Source organism: Macaca fascicularis, chromosome 13 (genome assembly GCF_037993035.2).
Source record: "Macaca fascicularis isolate 582-1 chromosome 13, T2T-MFA8v1.1".
In the NCBI taxonomy this organism is placed as follows: domain Eukaryota; kingdom Metazoa; phylum Chordata; class Mammalia; order Primates; family Cercopithecidae; genus Macaca; species Macaca fascicularis.
This window is the reverse complement of record NC_088387.1, coordinates 98,013,347-98,035,279: the sequence shown is the minus strand read 5'-3', so window position 1 is coordinate 98,035,279 and position 21,933 is coordinate 98,013,347. Positions and strand designations below refer to the sequence as shown.

Here is a 21,933-nt window from a genome sequence, read left to right as displayed (position 1 = left end):
GGGAACTCAGGCCAGTTTCCAAGGTTGCCCCACACCAGTGTCTTACAAACTTCATGTTCTGCTTTCAAGACTTTTGCCACATTCACATTCCATCTCTATTATTATTGACTTAATATTTTTCTCTAAACGTACTCATGTTTGAAGTTAAATGTGCTCATTATGTTTCTTCTAATAATCATTAAAGCAAATATATAATCATTCAAATAAAACAGGTCCATTTTGTGTACCACTGCGTTGAGTACCATGAGGCTACAACTATCACACTTCGGGAAACAATGATTTACATTAAAAACCACAAGTGCTGGCCCCTCTATCTGGAATAATACCTTGGACTAATAGGAAGAACCTCAGATATTTGTTTCTAAAGCTGGACTATACATTGCATTAGCTTTAGCAGGACAATGTGGGGACACCCTGGCATGCCATGCCTAGCTGACCCTTTTGCATTTCATCACGATGGCTCTTCAACTTTTTTTTTTTGAGACAGTCTCACTGTGTGGCCCAGGCTGGAGTGCAGTGGTGTGATCTCGGCTCACTACAACCTCCGCCTCCCGGGTTCAAGCGATTCTCCTGCCTCAGTCTCCGAGTTGCTGGGACTACAGGTGCCTGCCACCACGCCCGGCTAATTTTTGTATTTTTAGTAGAGACGGGGTTTCGCCATGTTGGCCAGGCTGGTCTTGAACTACTGGCCTCAAGTGCTCTGCCCATCTCGGTCTCCTGAAGTGCTGGGATTTACAGGCATGAGCCACCGCGCCTGGCCTGCTCTTAAGTTTTTACCCTCTGTTTAAGTTTCCAACCCGATTCCTACCCTCACTTTCAGACGTTCTTACCTCTGATGTCAGGGTAAAAATAAAAGACACAAGGCCCCTCTTCCTCCCCTCTGTCTGTCCACTTGTCCCTGTGTCCTTCCTGAGTCAGGGAAGGAGGGGTCCTGTTTCTTTCTAAAGCTAGTCTGTAATTGGCCTCTCCTCCAGGGCCCCTCCCTTTCCTTCGTGTTTCTATGTTCACTCTTTGCCATTTCCTTCTCAGCCCTATAAACTTTGCTAAGTGTCCCTCTTACCCCACTGTTTGAAACCAACCAACAAGCACCCTTCCTCCAACCCTGCCCCCTCCTCAGCACCGCCTTTCTTTGGTCTCACTGACAAATGTCACTGGAGGGGTTTACACCCATGGCCAACTCTCACCAGCTCTCCCTGTCACATCTCCACTCGGGATTCCCCACCACCCCTGACACTGCTCTCGGGAAGGTAATGATGACCTCGGCATTGCCAAGTTCAGCAACCCCTGCTGAGCTTGCACCCTCCTCTGCCGGCCCACAGCACGGGTGCCTTGGATGAAAAGTCTTTTTGGAGGCTCGAGTCTGCCTCTCTCAGCCCTTGCGCCTCTCCTCTTCTTGGTGTTTCCTTCTGTCTTCTGCCTCTGCCGGCTGCCCAGCTTTCTGCTCCCCCCAGTCCAGCAAATGTCAAAATAGGCTCCTGACACTTCTGTCCTGTGCAGTCGGATGAATCCAGACAATGAAGCAGACTGTGTATCTCGCTCGCAGGGCCCCAGTGCACACGAGCTTATTAGGCAGTGAGAAACTCTACAGAAAAATTTGATGAGCTCAGAGTTCCCAACACGTATTCGACCACAGAATCCGCTTTTTGAGAGAAGGGAGGGTAAAATCTTTTTTATCCTGAGAAAAGTTCTGATAAACTGAGGAATCCGGGTCTTATGGATAGGACACACCCCTTTGCCACCCTCTATACCTGCACTGTCAACAGAGTAGCCCTTAGCAACCTGTGACCACTGCACACATGCAGGGTGGCTGCTCCAAATAAAGACCTGCTGTCAGCGTCAAACACACACTCAATTCGGAAGACCTGTTCCAGAAAAACGGAAATGGGAAATGCTGCATTCATAATATATTGATTGCATACTGAAAAGATATTTTGGATAAATTGGATGAAGTAAAAATATGAACATTAATTTCATCTGTTTCTTTTGACTTTTTTAAGGTGGCTACTGGAAAATTTTCAGTTACATATGGGGCTGCATTTGTGACTCACACTTGATTTCTATTGAACAGCTCAAGCCAGCTACCACATATTTTGTGTTCCTTCCCTCACAAACGTTCAACGCCTTTCATTATTTGCAAAATGAAGTCCTAATTCGATGGCAGAGGCTCCAGAGTCTCCAGAAGCCAGCCTCGGCCTACCCTTCCAGCCTCAGCTCTGACTACGCTGCCCACCTTTCCAGCCTCAGCCCTGACTACGCTGCCCACCTTTCCTCCCCCAGCCTCATAGGCTGCACACACTTTCCACAGCTCTGTTTTTGCTCCTGTTGTATCCTCTGTCCACACCTCATTCTCCACAAAGAACCATCCTTCTTTGGGGGAAATCTTCCCTGTCCCTCTGACACCCCCAGACCTGCCTCTCCTTTGCATTTCCATGGTACTGGTTTGTATCTGTATTTTAACATTACATGTCGTCTAACTGGTGCTGCTGTTAATCTGTGTAGTTAGTGTGTCTGTGGCTCTCACTGCAGATCAGGGACTGTGTCTAACACGTTTCTGCAGTAGCAAGCTGAGCACAGCGTTTTGGCTGCCAGCAGTCAGGGAATATTTGTTGGGGGTATAATACTGTGTTGGCCCTAGGCCTGTTTGTGCCCAGGCCCATTTCTCTCCTTTTTCCTGTTCTGCTCTGGGCTGCAAAAAAGCCAACCCTGCAGGCTGTTTTTTCTAAGCTTCTGTTCTAGTTGGCCTCTGCCTGGGTTTGACCAATTCTCGAGAGGAACAGGACACTGAATATTACAGGGTGGAGTAGGAAAAATGTCCCCTCTCCAGAAGAGTGACATGATTAAAAAGTTTTCTGTCTGTTAAGTAATGAATGGAAATGCTGGGCTTGCATCTTACACAAACTTGGAGTTCAAGAATTCAGATGAATTAACACAAAAAGTGGCCGGGTGTGGTGGCTCACACCTGTAATCCGAGCACTTTGGGAGGCCGAGGTGGGCAGATCACTTGAGGTCAGGAGTTCGATTAGTGGTAAATGCACTCAGACTTCATCTGAAAATGTGTTTATAATTTCCCTCTCATCTGTGAATTAGATTTCCAGCTGGACAGTCATTTTCTGTGTTGTGTGTTATATGAGGCCAGTCCAATTGCCGTTCATGTGGTTATTCTGGTTTTTCTTGGTGCTCACTTGAGGTCTGAGCACAAAGGAATCGATATTACTGTAGAAAAATGTTTACTGAATGTAGCTGGAAAATTACACATTTAACATTATTTTCAGCTATTTCACTTTAAAGCAAAAGAACTTCCTAATCTCCCCAGGTAGCCTCCTCTGTTATTTTACTTGACCTATTGCTAACATTTAGTAGAGACGAAACCCCGTCTCTACCAAAAATACAGAAATTAGCCAAGCATGGTGGCATCCGCCTGTAGTCCCAGCTACTTGGGAGGCTGAGCCAGGAGAATCACTTAAACCTGGGAGGCAGAGGCTGCAGTGAGCTGAGATTGTGCCACTGCACTCCAGCCTGGGTGATAGAACAAGACTCCATCTCAAAAAAAGAAAAAGAAAAAGAAAAAAGCACAAAAATTGGTTGCCCACTGTGGATACCCTTAGGGTGACTGGCCAAAGGCATGGCGCAACTGGCCTGGAGGGCCGCACTCACAACTTTGGCTCCACGAGATTCCACAGAAAAACGAAGTCTCATTAAAGATGAGCTCGAAGTATTAAAAAAAAAAAAAAATTACAAAAAATGGGAAAAAATCCACCATAAATTTAAAAATGAGGATTAGAACATCAAGAACATATGATAGAACAAAAATACACATGGAGATGTAAAATATATATGTTTAACATTAACTCAAGACACATAATGAAGGGCTTGAAGCCATAGGTAGTCTATTAAAATAAAGAATAAGCAGAGTTGAAAAAGAAAAAAAATGGCAAATATTGTCATGGAAATGATATATTAATAGATTAAATAGCAGATTAAACACATCTTAGGAATTAGTAAACCTAAAAACAGATCTGAAGAATTACTTAAAATGCAGCCCAGAAAGAAACAGAGATGGAAGGCTGGGCATGGTGGCTCATGCCTGTAATCTGAGCACTTTGGGAGGCTGAGGCAGGTGGATCACCTGAGGTCAGGAGTTCAAGACCAGCCTGGCCAACAGGGTGAACCGTCTCTACTAAAATACAAAAAATTAGCTGGGCATGGTGGCGGGTGCCTGTAATCCCAGCTACTCAGGAGGCTGAGGCAGGGGAATTGCTTGAACCTGGGAGGTGGAGGCTGCCATGAGCCAAGATTGTCGTGCCATTGCACTCCAGCCTGGGCAACAGAGTGAGACTCTGTCTCAAAAAAAAAAAAAAAGATGGAAAACATACAATGGAGGTTAAGAGACAGAGAGGACAGAATGACAAGGCCCAACATACATCTGACAGGTAGTCTAGGAGAAGGGAATAGAAAGAATTGAGAGAGGAAATATTGAGATTATAATGGCTGAGACTTTTCTAGAATTGAAGAATGATACAATGTCCCAAATTCAGAACAGTGGCTTCTGATTAGGAAAAAATCAAAAACAAATCCATACCAGAACACCAAAGAGGGAAGAAAAAACATGATTAAACAGTCAGAAAGAAAAACCAGAATAACCACATGAACGGCAATTAGACTGGCCTCACATAACGCACAACACAGAGAAAATGACTGTCCAGCTGGAAATCTAATTCACAGATGAGAGAGAAATAAACACATTTCAGACAAAGTCTGAGTGCATTTACCACTAATAGACATGACTGGAAAAACTGTTAAAAGATGTATTTCAGGAAGAAGGAAATTACATAAGAAGGAAAGATAAAAGAGATACGAGTAATGGTGAGCCAAAATACTAGTAAATGTGTAAGAAATCAAAATAATCACTGACTGTATAAAACAACTATAATAATGACTAAGTTGGCAGGTATAAATACAAGGTGAAGTTAAAACACAAAAATATAACAACATGAAAGACAGAAGAGAATCATTAGCGATAAATCATCCTTGCATTGATCAGGAGAAGGAAGAGATATTGATCAAAGGTAAACACATATGTTAACAATGGAAAGGTAACCACTCAAAGAACAGACATAGAATACATAATTTCCCAACCAGTAGAGGGCAATAAAAGAAACAAAGAAACTTAATCAGTGCAAGGGAAAAAGAGGCAAAGAAAATGCCTGGTAAATAGAAAATACATAATAAAATAGATACAAATAAAAGTATTAAATTGTTTTAATCAATGTAAATGGCTTAAATCTGTCAGTGAAAAGAGAGGCTCTGGATTAAAAATCAGGTCAAAGAAATGTTGGAAGTAGTGGGCTAGAAAAAGCTATCCAAATAAAAATTCTAAAAGCAACTGGGGAGGTTTTATTACAACAGACAAATTAGGCTTTAAGGACCCATATGAGATGGTAGAAACAATTCACCAGGAACAAGAATAATTCTGATCTTATTTGCAACTAACAGGAAAGCCTCAAAGTGTAAAATAAAAAACTAAGACCCGTAACCCACCTCCCTCCAAAATAAAAAAGAAAAAGAAAAAATTGACATATCTATAATCACAGTAGTAGAGTTTAATATAGTTCTCTCAATGAAAATAATGAGAATATGAAATATTTGAACACTATTAACAAGGTTAACATAGGAACACACATACAAGAGACTATACATTCTTTTGAAGAGCCCACAGAACCAGGCCAGAGGTGCTGGCTCACGCCTGTAATCCCAGCACTTCAGGAGGCCGAGGTGGGCAGATCACTTGAGGTCGGGAGTTTGAGACCAGCCTGGCCAACATGGCAAAACCCCATCTCTACTAAAAATGCAAAAATTAGCTGGGTGTGGTGATGGGCGCCTGTAATCCCAGCTACTCAGGAGGCCGAGGTGTGAGAATCGCTTGAACCCAGGAGGCAGAGGTTGTAGTGAGCCAAGATTGTGCCATTGCACTCTAGCCTGGGTGACAGAGTAAGACAGTGTCTCAACACCACAAAGAACCCATAGAACCAATTTCAATAAACACCAAGGAATCGATATTACTGTAGAAAAATGTTTACTGAATGAAGCTGGAAAATTACACATTTAACATTATTTTCAGATATTTCACTTTAAAGCAAAAGAACTTCCTAATCTCCCCAGGTGGCCTCCTCTGTTATTTACTTGATCTATCGCTAATGTCTGTGATGCTGATGACCCCCTCCTTGTGAGATCCTTTTTCACTGTCTTCCAGGTCACCACCTCGCCTCTCCTCACATTATCCTCCCACCTCACGGGTCTGCCCTCCCATGGTTCCTTTGCTCGTTCCTCCTCAACTCTCCCGACTTCCAATGTCGCAGTGCTCTAAGGTTCAGTCCTTGGAACTTTCCTCTACATACTCAGAGCCTTGGTGACCTAGTTCATTCTCAGGGCTTATTTATGTACTGATAGGCTCCCAAATTTACACTCCAGCCTGAACATCTTCTCTGAACCTCTTCACATGTTCTGCTGCATACTCAGTATCCCCATTCAGATGTCTAAAAGGCACATCCCAGTAACATCCAAAGCCAAACCCCTAATCATCTCCCAACCTGCTCCTCTATGATTTTCCACCTCAGTGGATGGCAATATCATCTCTCCAGCTGCTCAGGCCGCCTGATACTTCTCACACTTCACATTCAATCCACCTGCGGGCTCCATCTTCCCAATACATCCAGATCACTTCTCACATGTCCCCCACGGCCGTCCTGATCCAAGTTATCATCTTGTGCTTGGATTACTGAACTAACTTTCCAATGGATCTCCTGGCTTCTGATCCCTTCCCCCTCTTTAATCTGGCAAGGCAGAGCAATACTGTTAAAACACATCAGATCATGTCACTCCTTTAATTAAAACCCTTGGCCGGGCGCGGTGGCTCACGTCTGTAATCCCAGAGCTTTGAGAGGCCGAGGCAGGTGGATCACCTGAGGTCAAGAGTTGGAGACCAGCCTGGCCAACATGGTGGAATCCGGTCTCTACTAAAAATATAAAAATTAGCTGGACGTGGTGGTAGGCACCTGTAATCCCAGCTACTTGGGAGGCTGAGGCTGCAGAATTGCTTGAACCCAGGAGGCAGAGGTTGCAGCGACCGGAGATTGCACCATTGCACTCCAGCCTGGGCGACAAGAGTGAAACTCTGTCTCAAAAAAAAAAAAAAAAAAAGAAATAAAAATAAAAATAATAAAAATAACAAAAACTCTCCAATGGGTTCTTCTCACTCCAGGCAAAAGCCAAAGTTCTTATAAATGGCCCACAAAAACCTAAACAATCTCCCTTATTTCCTAGGTCACACCCAGACCCTCGCTTCCTCCTCCTCTCCTGCTCTTCCCTCCATTTCCACCACACAGGCCTCTGCACTATTCCTCAGGCACCACAGGATGCTCCTGCTTCAGGTATTTTGCATGTGCTACCCCCTCTGCCCAGAATGATCTTCCAGATATCCACGCGGCTCCCTCCAGATATCCTCATACCCCTCCAGTCTCTGCCCCCCGTCACCATCTCAGAGAGGCTTCATCTGAGTATTTTATTCAAAATAAAATCCCTCTGGATCCACCTCCCTGCAGAACTCCCGTTCCCCTTCCCTGCTTTATTTTTCTAAGACACTACACACTTCATTTTGTTTGTTTTCTGTTTTAGCCTACTCAAACACCAGCTCCAAGATGGCAGAAATTTTTGTTTGTTTTATAATTTGCCATATCCCCAGTGTCTGACACACAGGAGGGCTTCAATAAGCATTTATGGAACGTGATGTGAAGATAAACTCTGAGCTGCAGGAGACAGTACAGCAGTGTTAACTACAGGCAGTCAGAGAAATTGACGAAAACTTCCTGGTAGGTCCTTTCTGGTGGACAGGAAGAGTGGGCAAAGAGGAAAGATGAGAGATCACGGCTACTATCATGTTCCCAGAGGAGTAATTAGTAGTGGGCTGGGCCACAAGACCCATCCCCATGCTGTGGGAGGATGTGGAGACTGAGAGACAAGTTATGAATCGTAAGTAAGTCGCACCACAGTTGGGAACCACTATTCCAAGTTACAGTGCAAGCAAGAAGCAGCAGCAAACAAGAGATGCCTAGGAAAGGAGAGGGGAAAGATCTGGGCAGATTCCAGGAGGTAAAGGACAAAAGACAATCTGTGATGACGAACACAGAGAGTGCTTGTTCAGATTATGTCACAAGTCCCAGAAAAGTCCTTGCCCATTTGGAGGAGAGCAGTGCCAGTGAACAATGCTATTCTCTGTGTGCCCAATTATGCAGCTAGAGTATCACATAATGGTTTCCAGTTATACTGTAAAGCTCAGTGAAAAGATGAGACTTTAACAGTAAATCTAGATGAATAAACTGCATTTTCTGAAGGCTATCTTTTTATTGAAGTTTTATCAGGACACTAGCAAATTACAAGATATTTTATTTTGTAAAAGAATAGCTTTTCATCCACTTAGCAAATATTTATTGAGTACTGGGTAGCATGCTTCCACCACAAAGCAAAGATATTTATTTTTCCTTTTGGAAATTTAAATAATTACTGGACAAATTTCTAAATTCATGTCTTTTTGAGGCCTGTCAAGGTCTACTCCATTAGGAGTTATGTTGCTCATGTAAGCACAAAAAGGAAAGAAGTTCAAATCATATTTTAATGTTGCAGACCATCAGAAAGTAAACTATTTGGCTCAGAAAATAGTCATATTCTAGAATTTCCAAAAGCAACTGTATTGACAAGTGCAAGATAAAGAAAAATTTTATTGGTTTTATTTTTACTTTTGAATTTACTGTAAAAGGTCATAAGCCTAAGACAGCAACAACCTCCTAATGATAGACAAAAGGGCAGACCTGGCCTCACAGAGCAGTTAGTTCAGGCTAAACTCTGCAGCAGCCTTCTAACCTGCCAGACTTGTACCATGACTCAAGTGACGGAGTTAATGTGAGATGCAGGATATAGAATGTTATAAAGAGATATCATGAAATAGTAGTTTCATCATGTTAGAACTTTCAATTCTAACAATAAAAATAACTGTACCAATGTGTATATACTGATTTACAACCCCTGAACAATCCTCTGAATAACAGATAACAACTCTGACCCCTGCTCTATAAGTAAATAGAGAATCTGGAGCTTGGTGGTGAAGAAACTTACCAGAGAAATTAGAGCTACTACATATCTAAATCTAGGTAACTTGTTTCAAGTCTTATATTTTGTAATGGCAGGCCATTTAAAATGGTGCTTACATTGCAATCACTGGAGATTCCATGTATAAACCTACCAGGTCCTAAGCTTGGTGAACTGAATTTGAAAGGCAAAAAAGGTTTAGGATAAATATTCTGAATGCCAAAGCCCAAAGCAATGAAAAAGCAAACAAGGCCCTTACTCTCCTTTAACTCTCTGTTATGTCTAAGTGACATAATTGTTCCCTTACGCACCCTTCTGCTCTGTCACACACACAGTTAGGCCCTTGTATTTAATAGCCAGTTCCAAATAGACTGTTTCATGCACTGTAGCACTTTGTATGAGTACACCCTATAGCTCTGTCCTTGGGCAGTAGGGGTTTCATATGCACATAGATATTTTTTGTTAGTATGACTGAACAGCTTATGACACTATTAATCTCCCCCAGTAGTATGTTCATATGACTCGTATCTTCCACTTGTTTATGACTACATACATAGCTGGAGACTTCGCCCCAAATTGCTGAGTTTAGGACACACAAATTCTATAGCACTGACTCTGACTTCAGGTGGCTAATGGATGACCACTGGTGACACAGGGATCCCAGTGGCAGGTTCTTCAGTCCCCTGGAATGTACCTTGACCAGCTTGGATTCATTTAAAGCAGTTAATTTTCTTCACCCTCCATCTTGCAATTAACTGATGACTGTTCTGCTTTTGTGGTTGGGAAAAAGAGCAGCTCCCAGTTAATGGAAAGCAGCATGAGAGAATGAGTTCTGGAGTCAGATCTGGACGCGAGTTCCAACTCTACCACTTACTCAGACAACCCAAATGATTAGTTCATCACTTGGTACACAGCAAATGTTTACTAAATGTTAGCTGTTATTTCTAGTATCTATTATGTGTCAGACATTAAACTAGTGCTTTACAAACCCCTTAAGTCTCATATGCAATATGGGTATTATTATTCTCACTTATACGGACCAGGCTAAGGCTCGGAGGGGTGAGCTGGCTGAGACAGGAATCAAAGCAATCCTCCCACTATACTTCCCACTGCACTCATTTATCATTCTCTTTGAAAGAGTAAGTGATTTTTGCCTTTTGACAAGCATTAAAACATCTCTCTGAAGAATGTCCTTCATAATTTGTTGTTCTTTAAAGCAAAGTTTAAAAAATGATTCTAAAACTGATTCTAAAAGTTTATACGAAGAGGCAAAGACCACAATAGCCAACACAAAATTAAACGAGAAGAATAAAACTGAAGAACTGACACTACCTGACCTCAAGACTTACTATAAAGCTGCAGTAATCAACACAGTGTGGTACTGGCAAAAGAATATACAAATAGATCAATGAAACAGACTAGAGTCCAGAAATAGACCCATATAAATAGAGTCAACTGACCTTTGACAAAGGAGCAAAGGCAATACAATGGGGCAAAGATAGTCTTTTCAATAAATGATGCTGGAACAACTGGGCATCCAAATGCCAAAAAAAAAATATTCTTTAAAATGAAATGTAGACACAGGCCTCTACTCTTCACAAAACTCAAAATGCATCACAAACCTAAATTTGAAACACAAAACCATAACGCTCCTAGAAAATAACGTAAGAGAAAATCTAGATTAACCTTGGGCTCAGTGATGACTCTTTAGATATGATACCGAAGACACAATCCATGAAAGAAAGAGTTGATAGGCTGAACTTCATTAAACGTAAAAACTTTCGTTCTGCAAAAGATGTGGTCAAGAGAATGGGAAGACAAGGCACAGACTGAAAAAAAACTTGCAAAAGACATATCTGATAAAGAACTATTATTCAAAATATGGAAAGAACTCTTAAAAGTCAACAATAAGAAAACAAATAAAAAAATGGGCCAAAGACCTTAACAGAGGCCTCATTGAAAAAGATACGCAGATGGCAAAAAAGCATATAAAAAGATGCTTTACATCCTATGTCGTTGGGAAAACGCAAATTAAAACAAAAACGAGATACCACTACACACCTGTTAGAATGGCCAGAATCCATAACACTGACACCATCAAATGCTGGCAAAGATGTGGAACAACAGGAACTTTCATTCATTGCCGACGGGAATGCAAAATGGTACAGCCACTTTGGAAGACAGTTTGCCATTTACAAAACTAAACATACTCTTAAACTATCTGATCCAGCAGCAATCACACACCTTGGTACTGACCCAAAGGAAATGAAAACTTATGTCCACACAAAAGCCTGCACACAGATATTTATAACAGCTTCATTCAGAATTGCCAAAACTTGGAAGGAATCACGGCATCTTTCAGTGAGTGGATAAACGGGGTACACCCAGACAATGAAATATTATTTAGCACTGAAACGAAAGGATCAAGCCATGAAAACATATGGAGGAAACTTACATGCCTATTACTAAGTGAAAGAAGCCAATCTGAAAAGGCTGCGTACTGTATGATTCCAATCATATGATATTCTGGGGAGGGCAAAACTAAGGAGACAGTAAAAAGATCAGTGGTTGCTAGGGGATGCAGGGAGAGAGAGCTGACCAGGTACAGCACAGAGGATTTTTAGGGTAGTGAAAATACTCTGTATGATACTGTGATGGTAGCTATACGTCATTACTCATTTGTACAATCCCACAGAATGCACAGCACCAAGACTGAACCTTAATGTAAACTACAGACTTTGATAATGACATGATGTAGGTGCATCAGTTGTAACAAATGCACTGCTCCGGTGGGGGTGCTGTTAATGGGGGAGGCTATCTATGCCTGTGTCAGGGCAAGGGACATATGGGATATCTCTGTGCCTTCCTCTCAATTTTGCTGTGAACCTAAAACTACTCTAAAAAATAAAGTATTTTAAGAAAGTGATTATGAAGACAAATAATTTTTAAACGGGCAAAGGATCTGAATAGACGTATCTCCAAAGAAGGTATACAAATGGCCAACAAGCACATGAAAAAATGCCCAGTATCATTAGTCATCAGGGAAACACACATCAAAACCACAATGAGATGTCACTTCATGCCCACTGGATGGCTATAATAGAAGTCAGATAAGAAGAAGTGCTGGGGAGGATGTGGAGTAACAGAAAGCCCTGTACACTGCTGGTGGAAACAGAAAATGGTGCAGCCAGTGAAGCAGGTTCTCAACAAATTAAACATAGATTTACCATTTGACCTTGGAATTCTACTCCTAGACATCTATCCATAAGAAACACAGACATATGTTCACACAAAAACTTGTATACAAATGTTCACAGTAGTATTATTCACAATAGCCCAATGGTTGAAACAACCCAAATGTCCATTAACTAATGAATGGATAAACAAAACATGGTATATACACACAATGGGATATTAATTTGGCCATAAAAAGGAATAACGTACAACTATATGCTACTACATGGATGAACCCTGAAAACATTATGCTAGGTGAAATAAGCCAATCACAAAATGCTACACATTTTATGATTCCATACATACGAAATGTTCAGAATAGACAAACATGGAAACAAGATTAGTGCCTGTTTAGGGCTGGAGGTTGGAGGGGGGCTTAGGGAAATGGAGGTGATAGCTAAATTGTACAGAGATTCATTCTGAGGTGATAAAAATGTTTTACAAGTGATTGTGGAAATGGCTGGACAACTTTGTGAATATACTAAAAACCACTAACTGCATGGCAAGTGAATTATATCTCAATGAAGCTATTACCAAAAAAAGTGATGAAGTTCAGTTTTATCCTTCTGGATACTATTGTCATAGAGTCTTGTCCTTGCTTATTATGTTCAGTCTTTGATTCTCTGACTCTTCTCTGTGTGTCCTTTTTACACAGAGAAAACGCTGTGCAATCTCTGATTTTTCCTTTTTCCTTTTTTTTTTTTGACATAGGGTCTCATTCTGTCACTCAGGCTGGAGTGCAGTGGTGTGATAGCTCACTGCAGCCTCGACCTCCCAGGCTCAATTGACCTGCCTGCCTCAGCCTCCTGAGTAGCTGGGACTACAGGAGTGCAGCAGCACCACTCCCAGCTATCTATCTATCTATCTATCTATCTATCTATCTATCATCAATCATCTATCTTATCTATCTATCTATCTCTCTCTCTCTAATTTTTTTTGTAGAGACAGGTTTCACCATGTTGCTTAGGCTGGTCTCAAACCCCTAGGCTCAGGGTAATCACCCACCTTGGCCTCTCAAAGTACTGGGGTTACAGGCATGAGCCACCATCCTGCTTTCGTTTCACTGGTATGAGTAACGGTTGTACTCCTGAAGTTCATTATTAGGGGATGGTGGCACACTAGTGTAGAGGCTAACAGCGTGGACTTGGGAGCCAGACCATGGACCATCTCTACCACTTACTAGCTGTGGAACCCTGGACAAACAATCTAATCTGTTTGAATTTCTGCATCTCAAAAAAGAAAACAATGAAGAGGTAATACATTCAAGGACCTTACAAAAGTACATAGACTAAGAAGTCCTCAAAAAAGAGCACTTTTCCTCTTTTTACTGGTGCGAGAGATGGTTGCAGAGCCAGAATTTCATTATTTTTTTTAAAGTCGTGAAAATAGCACTCTCTTTCTCATATAACCTGTTTCCTGTCTTTGGGTTCCTCTCACTATCCAATCCTTAACTGCTGATCTTCTAGGAGGTCTGATCTTCTTCCCAAATAATCTCATCTACTTTCACTGGTTCCACAACTACCCATATGTATGTCATTCCACCAGGTGGTGTACATCTGATGTTGTCTATCTTGATTTTATCTGACCATCTGCTTGACAATTTCTTTGTGGACATCCCATAGGTGCTCCAAACTCCTCTTCTTCCCCCAACTCTTAATTCTTCACTGCAGTTGGTGGCACCACTATCACACCCTGTCCCTCAAGACACAAATCTGGAAATAACTGACTTCCACCTACACTCATATCCCATCAATCCCCAATTTCTGCCAATTTTCCCTCAGAACTCTGTTTCATCATTTTTTTCTCCACCTTGGATGCATATCAGAATCATCTGGGAGGCTTTGAAAGACCCCCTTGATCAGGCCGAACTTCAATCCATTTAAATTAGGACCCCAGCGACTATAGATTTTTAAAGTTTCCCAAGTGATTCCAACATACAGCTGAGCTAGAGAATTTCTGACTCAGCCCTTGGCCTGCCTCTCAAGCCTCAACTTTCACAGTTCCTAGCTCTGTTATTTCCATTCTAACAATACTGAAATGCTTACGACGACACTTCCCCACTTCCCCACCATGCCGTTTCTTGTCTTTATCATACACTCCACCATCCTACCCACCGAATCTGGCTTATTGCTACTTATCTTATGGACCTGGCAGTTGCTTCCTCCAGCAAGTCTCTCGTTCACCAATCTATGGTTGAATTTGGTATTCCTTCTATGCAGTCCTTAAGTGCCTGGTAAATATCTATCACTGTGCTGAATATGCTGTTTTATAATTATCTCCATATGGGCCTAATCCCCTCAAAGAACTATGTACCACCTAAGACGATGGCCACTTGACACTCAGTTTTGTATCTCCAGCACCTGCTTGGCCTTATGTAAACACTTAATACAAGTTAGTTGAATAACTTTCCAGAGATGAGGAAAGGCTTTTTGGAAAGAGGTTGGTTGTGCTAGACGTTGATGGATGGACTGGATTTAGATCCGTATCTTTCTTTCCACCCAAGGGCTTATATAACCACCAACACGATTAACTTTAACACTGCTGAACTTTGATGCCTCCAAGCATGCACTGCTGCTTCTTTTACATAAACTCTTATTTTGTACTAAAGGTCTTACTCTACATTTGCAATGAGTATTCATTTGTAAGTTCCATCAATCTTTTTAGAAAAAAGTTGCAGTAAAAATTATGAAAACACAATAGTCTATTATCAGCCTAGATTATGTTTTCCTTACTTTTGTGAGCAACAACATATTAAAATCAAACTTTATTTCACTTTTGAGATACATATGATTATCTCCAAACAAATTCTTTTCATCTTGACCACTTAAACATTTCTTTTGCCCCCTATGATATAAAACAATTTGCTGCCTGTACTCATGAGACTACATTAAGGAAAAAGAGACATTCCAAAGACATTTAATCATGACTAAATAAAAACCATTAAAAGCTTTAAAGAATGTTTCAAAAGAAATACACAATACAACTAATATAGTTTGTGTTCTTTTAATAAACACACTTGCATAGTTATATTACAATTTTGTAAAAATAAAAACAGATTATCTCATGCCAAGCGTGCCCAGCATTTGCACAATCTCAATACCTTTAATACTATAGTTTTCAAGACACACAAAATAAAATTTTAAGGCAAAAACAGCACTTTGCAACAATTTAATAATTTATTACATTACAGTAGCATCACAGCAGCATTCAATAATGCCACTTTAGGCAAGTCTTTCAGTATTTCCATTATAGATTCTGCTTACAAGAATTCATAAATTGGTAAAAGTCACTCTAAGAAAACTTGGCAAATAAAGCTTTGGACTGGAATTGGCATTTCTTTCTCTACTTTTCCTTCCCCCAGTTTCTTTCTTTTAAACTACAGTATTTATATTTTTAAATGTTTTATTTCAAAACATTTATGTATCAGTTACATTTTTAATAGTTATATTATTTTAAAATTAAGATAAAGTTTTAGAGAAACTATATTATGGATAGGGCTGATTTACATTTTCAAATTTTCTAAAAATCAGCTTTGGTTTTAGAACTGATTCTTTTCATTTCTGGAAAACCTAAAAGGTTTAATCAAATAATTTAAATGTGATTATTATATATTGCAATTTGGTATTTTGATTCTTTACCTCCTACAGAAATTCAAATTCATTCAGTTGAACTCACATTTTAAAATTCTATGTTTCTGATGAACTCTAACCTTCTAATGTTACCTTCTAAGAAAATTGAAAGCTGCCTTATACTGAATGAGGAAGAGAACAAATACTTGGCTGAATGAGGTATTGCAAAAGACTGCATGCACTTTTAAGAAAGACTTAGTTATTATGTCATATGATTTCCATTCTTTTTAGCTTTTTCTTAAATATATGACAAAATGTCATACGATTTCCATTTTTTTTAGCTTTTTCTTAAATATATGACAAAATACCTACACAAAGAGTGGTATTTCAGTTAATATAGTAAATTTATTTTCCAGACTGACATTCAGCTTATATATGCCAGTATATGATTTAATCCATAGGTACCTGATGAACACATTATTTTCAGATTGGTTACAGATGCCAAATGCTATCTGAAGGTCATTCCTAGTAATTTATATTTATCAGTGTAAAAGTGAAGTGATTTGCACTATAAAAATACCTTTGAAATAATTCATCAATGTATTAGATAAACTCAGTTTCAGAATTATAAAGAAAAAACGTTAGATCAAAATAATGTGGCTAACTAACAGTGGTATGATTTCTACCCCGAGGGTTTAAAAATGGATTTGAAGTAACTGTCTTTGAACTCAAAAGAATGCAAAAGCAGCAAGTTCAGAAAATAAAAGGCAAGAACAGGTAATTAATACAATTTGAAAGAGTCAGTTGAATTCACAAGGACCCAATCTTTGCACTCTTTCAGTGAATGCAGGCAAATCTGTTATTCCATCTGTAAAATGATATTATTGCTTTCCTATTAATGTCATATTTATAAAAATATCATGAGGATGCCAAATGCTAAAAATAGAGGTGGTCTAGTAACTAGAAATTGCCACCCTAGGGAGCACACATACGTATCTCCCTACAGCCTAATAATGTGATGTATTTTGAAACACAGACATTAGAACTTTATGAAGTTTTAACTGTTGATTCTTTCCCAAGCATCATAGAGTTATGATTTAGGCAATGTATGACTGAAATAATTCATTCATAATGTATAGGCACATTAACATAAATATTGCACAAAATATGCCTCTAACTGAAACTGAGAGGTATAAAAACATATTTCACTCTTTGTAAATAACTTTGAGGAAATATGACTCTGTGATTGTATATACACTTTTCCTGATACTCTGACATTCACAAACAGTAGATTGCACTGCAGTTTGTAAACATTTTAAGTTGTAAAAACTTCTCCTTGATTTTCAAATATAGTATAATACTGTCTACTAAAACTCCTTTTTGTTTCAACTAAGTACTCTCACATATATTAGTTTATAATAATGTTTGTTATTATTTTTTAAAGTGTTTTCCATTCAAGGAAAAGAAGTAAATTTCTATGTCAAAGTAGCCAATGTGGTTGAAGAACAGGCATTAGCCAGAGAAGTCTGAGCCTCAAAGAAGCTCCATGAACACAGAGGAATGCCAGGTGTTACATAGCTTTCCTTCACTCTAATTCATTCTTGACTAGAGCCTGCATGTCTGTTTCCGGGACATTTAAACTCTTAAAGGATTTCTTATGATCTTTACTAAATACATGAAGAAGAATGTCGACCAGTGTGCCCTTTTGTATACTGGGACATGTAGTCACCTGATTAAAACAGGTAACAATGAACTCTGACTTTAAAATGACTGTAGATATAAATGCTCTAAGCTAGGAAAGGTTTTTCACATCTCACAGTCAACGATGGGAGTCTTTCATTCCTCAAAAATAATCCCTTTTTAGGTCATTGAAAGAGAATACAAACGCTGCAGCACATGATGCAGTATCTTCATCAGCCCAGAGCACATAAAGATTCTAAGGGAACAACCATAGGACAAGGCTCATTCTTGGGACTGAAACAAATGAAACACTCTATTCTGCACATGCCTGCCAGAGCAGGCCACTTTCCTCTTCTCTGAGATTTAAAAAGCTCCCCCAAAATGTTGTTATTCCCATCCCGAATACACAGAAAACAGGGCATGGCTGTTTCCAGTTCTTGGCCTTTAAACAAATCTAAATGTCAGTACTCATAGTGGCATATTACAAAGTAATAAACAGTGTGCACTTGAGGGCAAACCACATATTGAGCGAATTAAGAGCTCACTGTGATTAGGATTAAACATAATAGCAGAACATAAGCAAATTTTATCTGAATTCTGTAAATGAATACACATGTTGCAATAACATTAAAAAAGCATGGCAGCCTATTACAAACCAGTAAGAATAGTTTGTGCAAATAGTGGGTCTTTGTGTGTTTGAACTCCCACCACATAAGGGCAAACTCAATATGCATGCTAATGACCTACAATTATCAAATTAAAAAAGAAGAAAAATGCTAAAGATGCCAGAGTGAACAGCAGGGAAAGCCACACAAAGACCCACTATCCTTTAACTTTTTACAAATAAATTTAAACTATAAGTTAGAAACACAAAAAAATAATCACAAGTGGCTCTAACATTCAAGCGAAGTGAACGAATTGTGTAGGAGATATGTGGTCAGGGCTGCCTGCCCTGCCTCCACGCTAGAGTGAAACTTGGATAGTGGGTCTCTGGGGTGCTTTCACAACTGGAAGACAACATTGGGTCCTAAAAAAAGAAAATGAGGAATAAAATGAACATAATGCAAATTAGGTGGGTGAGATAAAATTTGACTAGTAACAACATGCAACATCAACAAATTTGAACTGTTAAAATTCTCTATTTTAAAAAAAGTTCTAATTATGTAAAAAATGAAAAATAATACTTATAAGGGCCAAAGAAACACAAATGGTAATCTGTAATTTAACTAGCTTTCATGGACTATTACAAGGACTACAAACAGATGGTTCATTTATAAAAATCCGGGTAGGTACAACAAGGATCTCATATAAATTCCTGACTTTAAGGATTAAACATTTTCTGAACCATACCCTATTACAATTATAGGTTAATATAAATAATGCGAGTGAAATTCATAGCTACCACCAACATAATTAACATTACTCTTCACCTTCTTTGAAAAAGCAATTATGACTCTTCAATTTCTGATAAATTACTTCAAATAAACAAAATCGGTACTCCTCACTTTCCTAGATAATTTAAACAGTTGTTTTACAGAAACAATAAACCATCTCAGAGGAATTTCTTTGGAAGTTATCCTTAGAATTACAGAATTGAGAGCCCTTTTATTCCAGGATGGATGACAAGCCTTTAGCCATTCATTTAGGCAAAACAGTAAATTATTCAGTTTTTAGATCTGATTAAACTAAAAAAAAACCCCACATACACCAGCCAGAAACAAGGTAATAGGTAAGTTACTGCTAATAACTTTATAACAAAGAGAAATTTGAAACTACTCTTATTTTAAAATAACCTCTTGAACATTTTGTTTTCCCAGCTGTCAGTATGTAAAATGACCAAGAAAATAATAAGTTCCTCCTTGCATCCCCAACATTTGCCATTCCAGCAAACCATTACTACTTATCCTTCATGTACCAGCTCAAATATCTTCTGTTACATCTTTCACAACATGCCGTCTTTCTCCATAAAGATTTAGGGGGTCTTTTTCCAAAACATATTTGTATAAATATTCATTACAGCAACTGTTATACTTATCTGAATGTTGTTCCCCACTAACCTCTAAAGCTACTTCAGAGAATGGATTGTCTTTTCTTGTTTGTATTCCCAGTACTCCTAGTCAGTACAGAGTAGACATTCAAATGATACCAAATGATGAATTTCTTAAATGAACAGTGGGAAGAATGTTAACATAAAATCCAAAAACCCCATAAAAAAGTAAAATCTGAAGCACATAGGAGCTATAAAATCATTGTGTAGGTCAATAATGACTGAAAGACAATTACTCTTTTTCTTCTTATTTTAATCTTTCAATATTTCCTTGTTTGTTTGCTTTGAGACAGGATCTCATTCTGTCACCCAGGCTGGAGTACAGTGGCATGACCATGGCTTACTGCAGCCTCCCACCTCAGCCTCCCAGGCTGCTGGGACTATAGGCATGTGCCACCATACTCAGCTAATTTTTAAAAAATTTTCTGTGGAGATGAGGTCTCCCTATATTGACAATCAAACAATCTTCCTGCCTCAGCCTCCCAAAGTGTTGGGATTACAGGTGTGCGCCACTGTGCCCAGCCCTGCTACTTCCATGTTTTATTTCAGGGAGGGCTTGCATTACAGTTGGTTGTCTTCTAGAGGTGCGCTGTCTAACACAGTAGCCATAGGCCACAAGTGGCTTTTCAGCTTAAAATTAAAGTTAAATTAAATTAAAAATTGAGTTTCTCAGTCATATTAGCCACACTCCAAACAATCAAGTGACTAGTGGCCACTGTCTTGGAGAGTGGAGATACAGACTATTTTCTGTATTGCATAAAATTCTACTGGATAGCGTCGTTTAGACTGGATCTCTCTCTCATCTACAGGTGGACTAAGGCTCTGCCAGTTCTACCCACACTAAAATAGTAAACGAAGCATTCTCTGGGCAAAAGTAATTTCCATGACAAATGTGTCCTTGAATAACTAATAACTAACAGATGATATCAATCTATTTTCTGTCTCATTAGTGTATTAAACTTTTACTGACAACCAGAAACTATGCTGCTTCTTTTTGGAATAAAAAATTGTCACTGAACTCTCTGGGAAAGTTACTTTCCAAGGAGATTGTTACTGCCTTGAACTAGTAGATTTCTTCAGAGTAATTTTCAAATTATCTGCAGAGGGGAAACTGAAAGGACCTTCATAAAATAGGCAGGGGAAAGGTATAAGACATGGGGCCACAGTTCTGTCCTTCCTTTCAAATGGCTTTTGTCTGTTCTTTATATTCCCTATTATATGAGACTTAATTGGAAAAAGTGTTTCAAACAACAACAACATATTTGAAAAACCTAACTTTAGTTCATAGATGCTATAAAAACCAAACGTACTGACACACTGGCATGCCTTCAGGGATCACTAGCCAAAAATCTTCCAAACCCAGTAGGTCTGAAAAGTATTTTCCATTCTCAATACCAAGAAATATGCCACAGCTAATTAGATAAACTGGTTTCTAAGTAATCACTGTGAACTGCCAAACCATCAGCAGAGCTTAAAAATGATTATTTATTAGGCAACCCAAGTTACAATTTTCTTCATCACTTCTGAAATCCTGTAATATTTTTGGGAATATTCAAATCACAAAAAAACTGGATTCCTCCCATCTCCAAGTTGGGAAACTTAGTTGCTTTATCTAAAGGGAAGGTTTCTCCCAGGGTCAGATCTTTACAAGCTCTAAAGTGAAAATAATGCACAAAATTATAGATATGGTATATATTCATAATCCTTATACTGAATCATAAGTGTATCTCAGTTTTGTTTGGGTTACCATTTATATATGCTCAGCAACTGAATTTAAATGAAAGGCTAAGTATTTTACATTTCATAAGACATGTATCATGAGATATTTTAAAAATAAAACTAAAAATCAAAGAGTGGGAAAAAGTGACAATCGTTTCATAAAGGTAAAAAGTTATTTCCAAGTACTATTTATTTCCTAACTTATTAGTAATGCTGTATTTATTGTCAACCAAAAGAATGGCTAGGTAAATACCAGAGAGATGATTTTATATAATACCAAACTTCACACTTCGAGATCTGGACCCCTGTTCTGAAAATAATGAAATAGACCTTGATTTATACATCCCTTGTGGAAAAAGGTGGCTATCTAAAGAATCACCTGACAAGAATTTTGCAACAGTCATAAATATTTAAGTTTTAATTTTCTTCCAACATGGATGATACGTAAACAGCGAGAAATAAACGAGACGGTTGGAAATTTAACGGCTTCTGTACGCTAAAAGAGTAATTTTGAATAGGTGAATAGGGTAATTGCTACCTACTTTT

General features: G+C 39.0%; 1 protein-coding gene across 12 annotated transcripts in view; it reads right to left on the bottom strand.

The window, feature by feature from the left end:
- The window catches only part of ITSN2 (intersectin 2), a 157,499-nt gene that overhangs the window by 20,852 nt on the left and 114,714 nt on the right, over positions 1-21,933 (bottom strand). For 2 of the 12 annotated variants that reach the window (XM_065527658.2, XM_074012225.1), the window contains one exon: positions 15,362-18,648. The exons of 9 other annotated variants lie outside the window; for them this stretch is intronic. In XM_065527658.2, the coding sequence (XP_065383730.1) occupies positions 18,647-18,648 (2 nt within the window). In that variant the 3' untranslated portion in view covers positions 15,362-18,646. Of the gene's footprint in view, positions 1-6,587; positions 6,748-15,361; positions 18,649-21,933 lie in introns of those variants that run through there. One more of the 12 variants, XM_074012227.1, reaches the window with a different exon arrangement.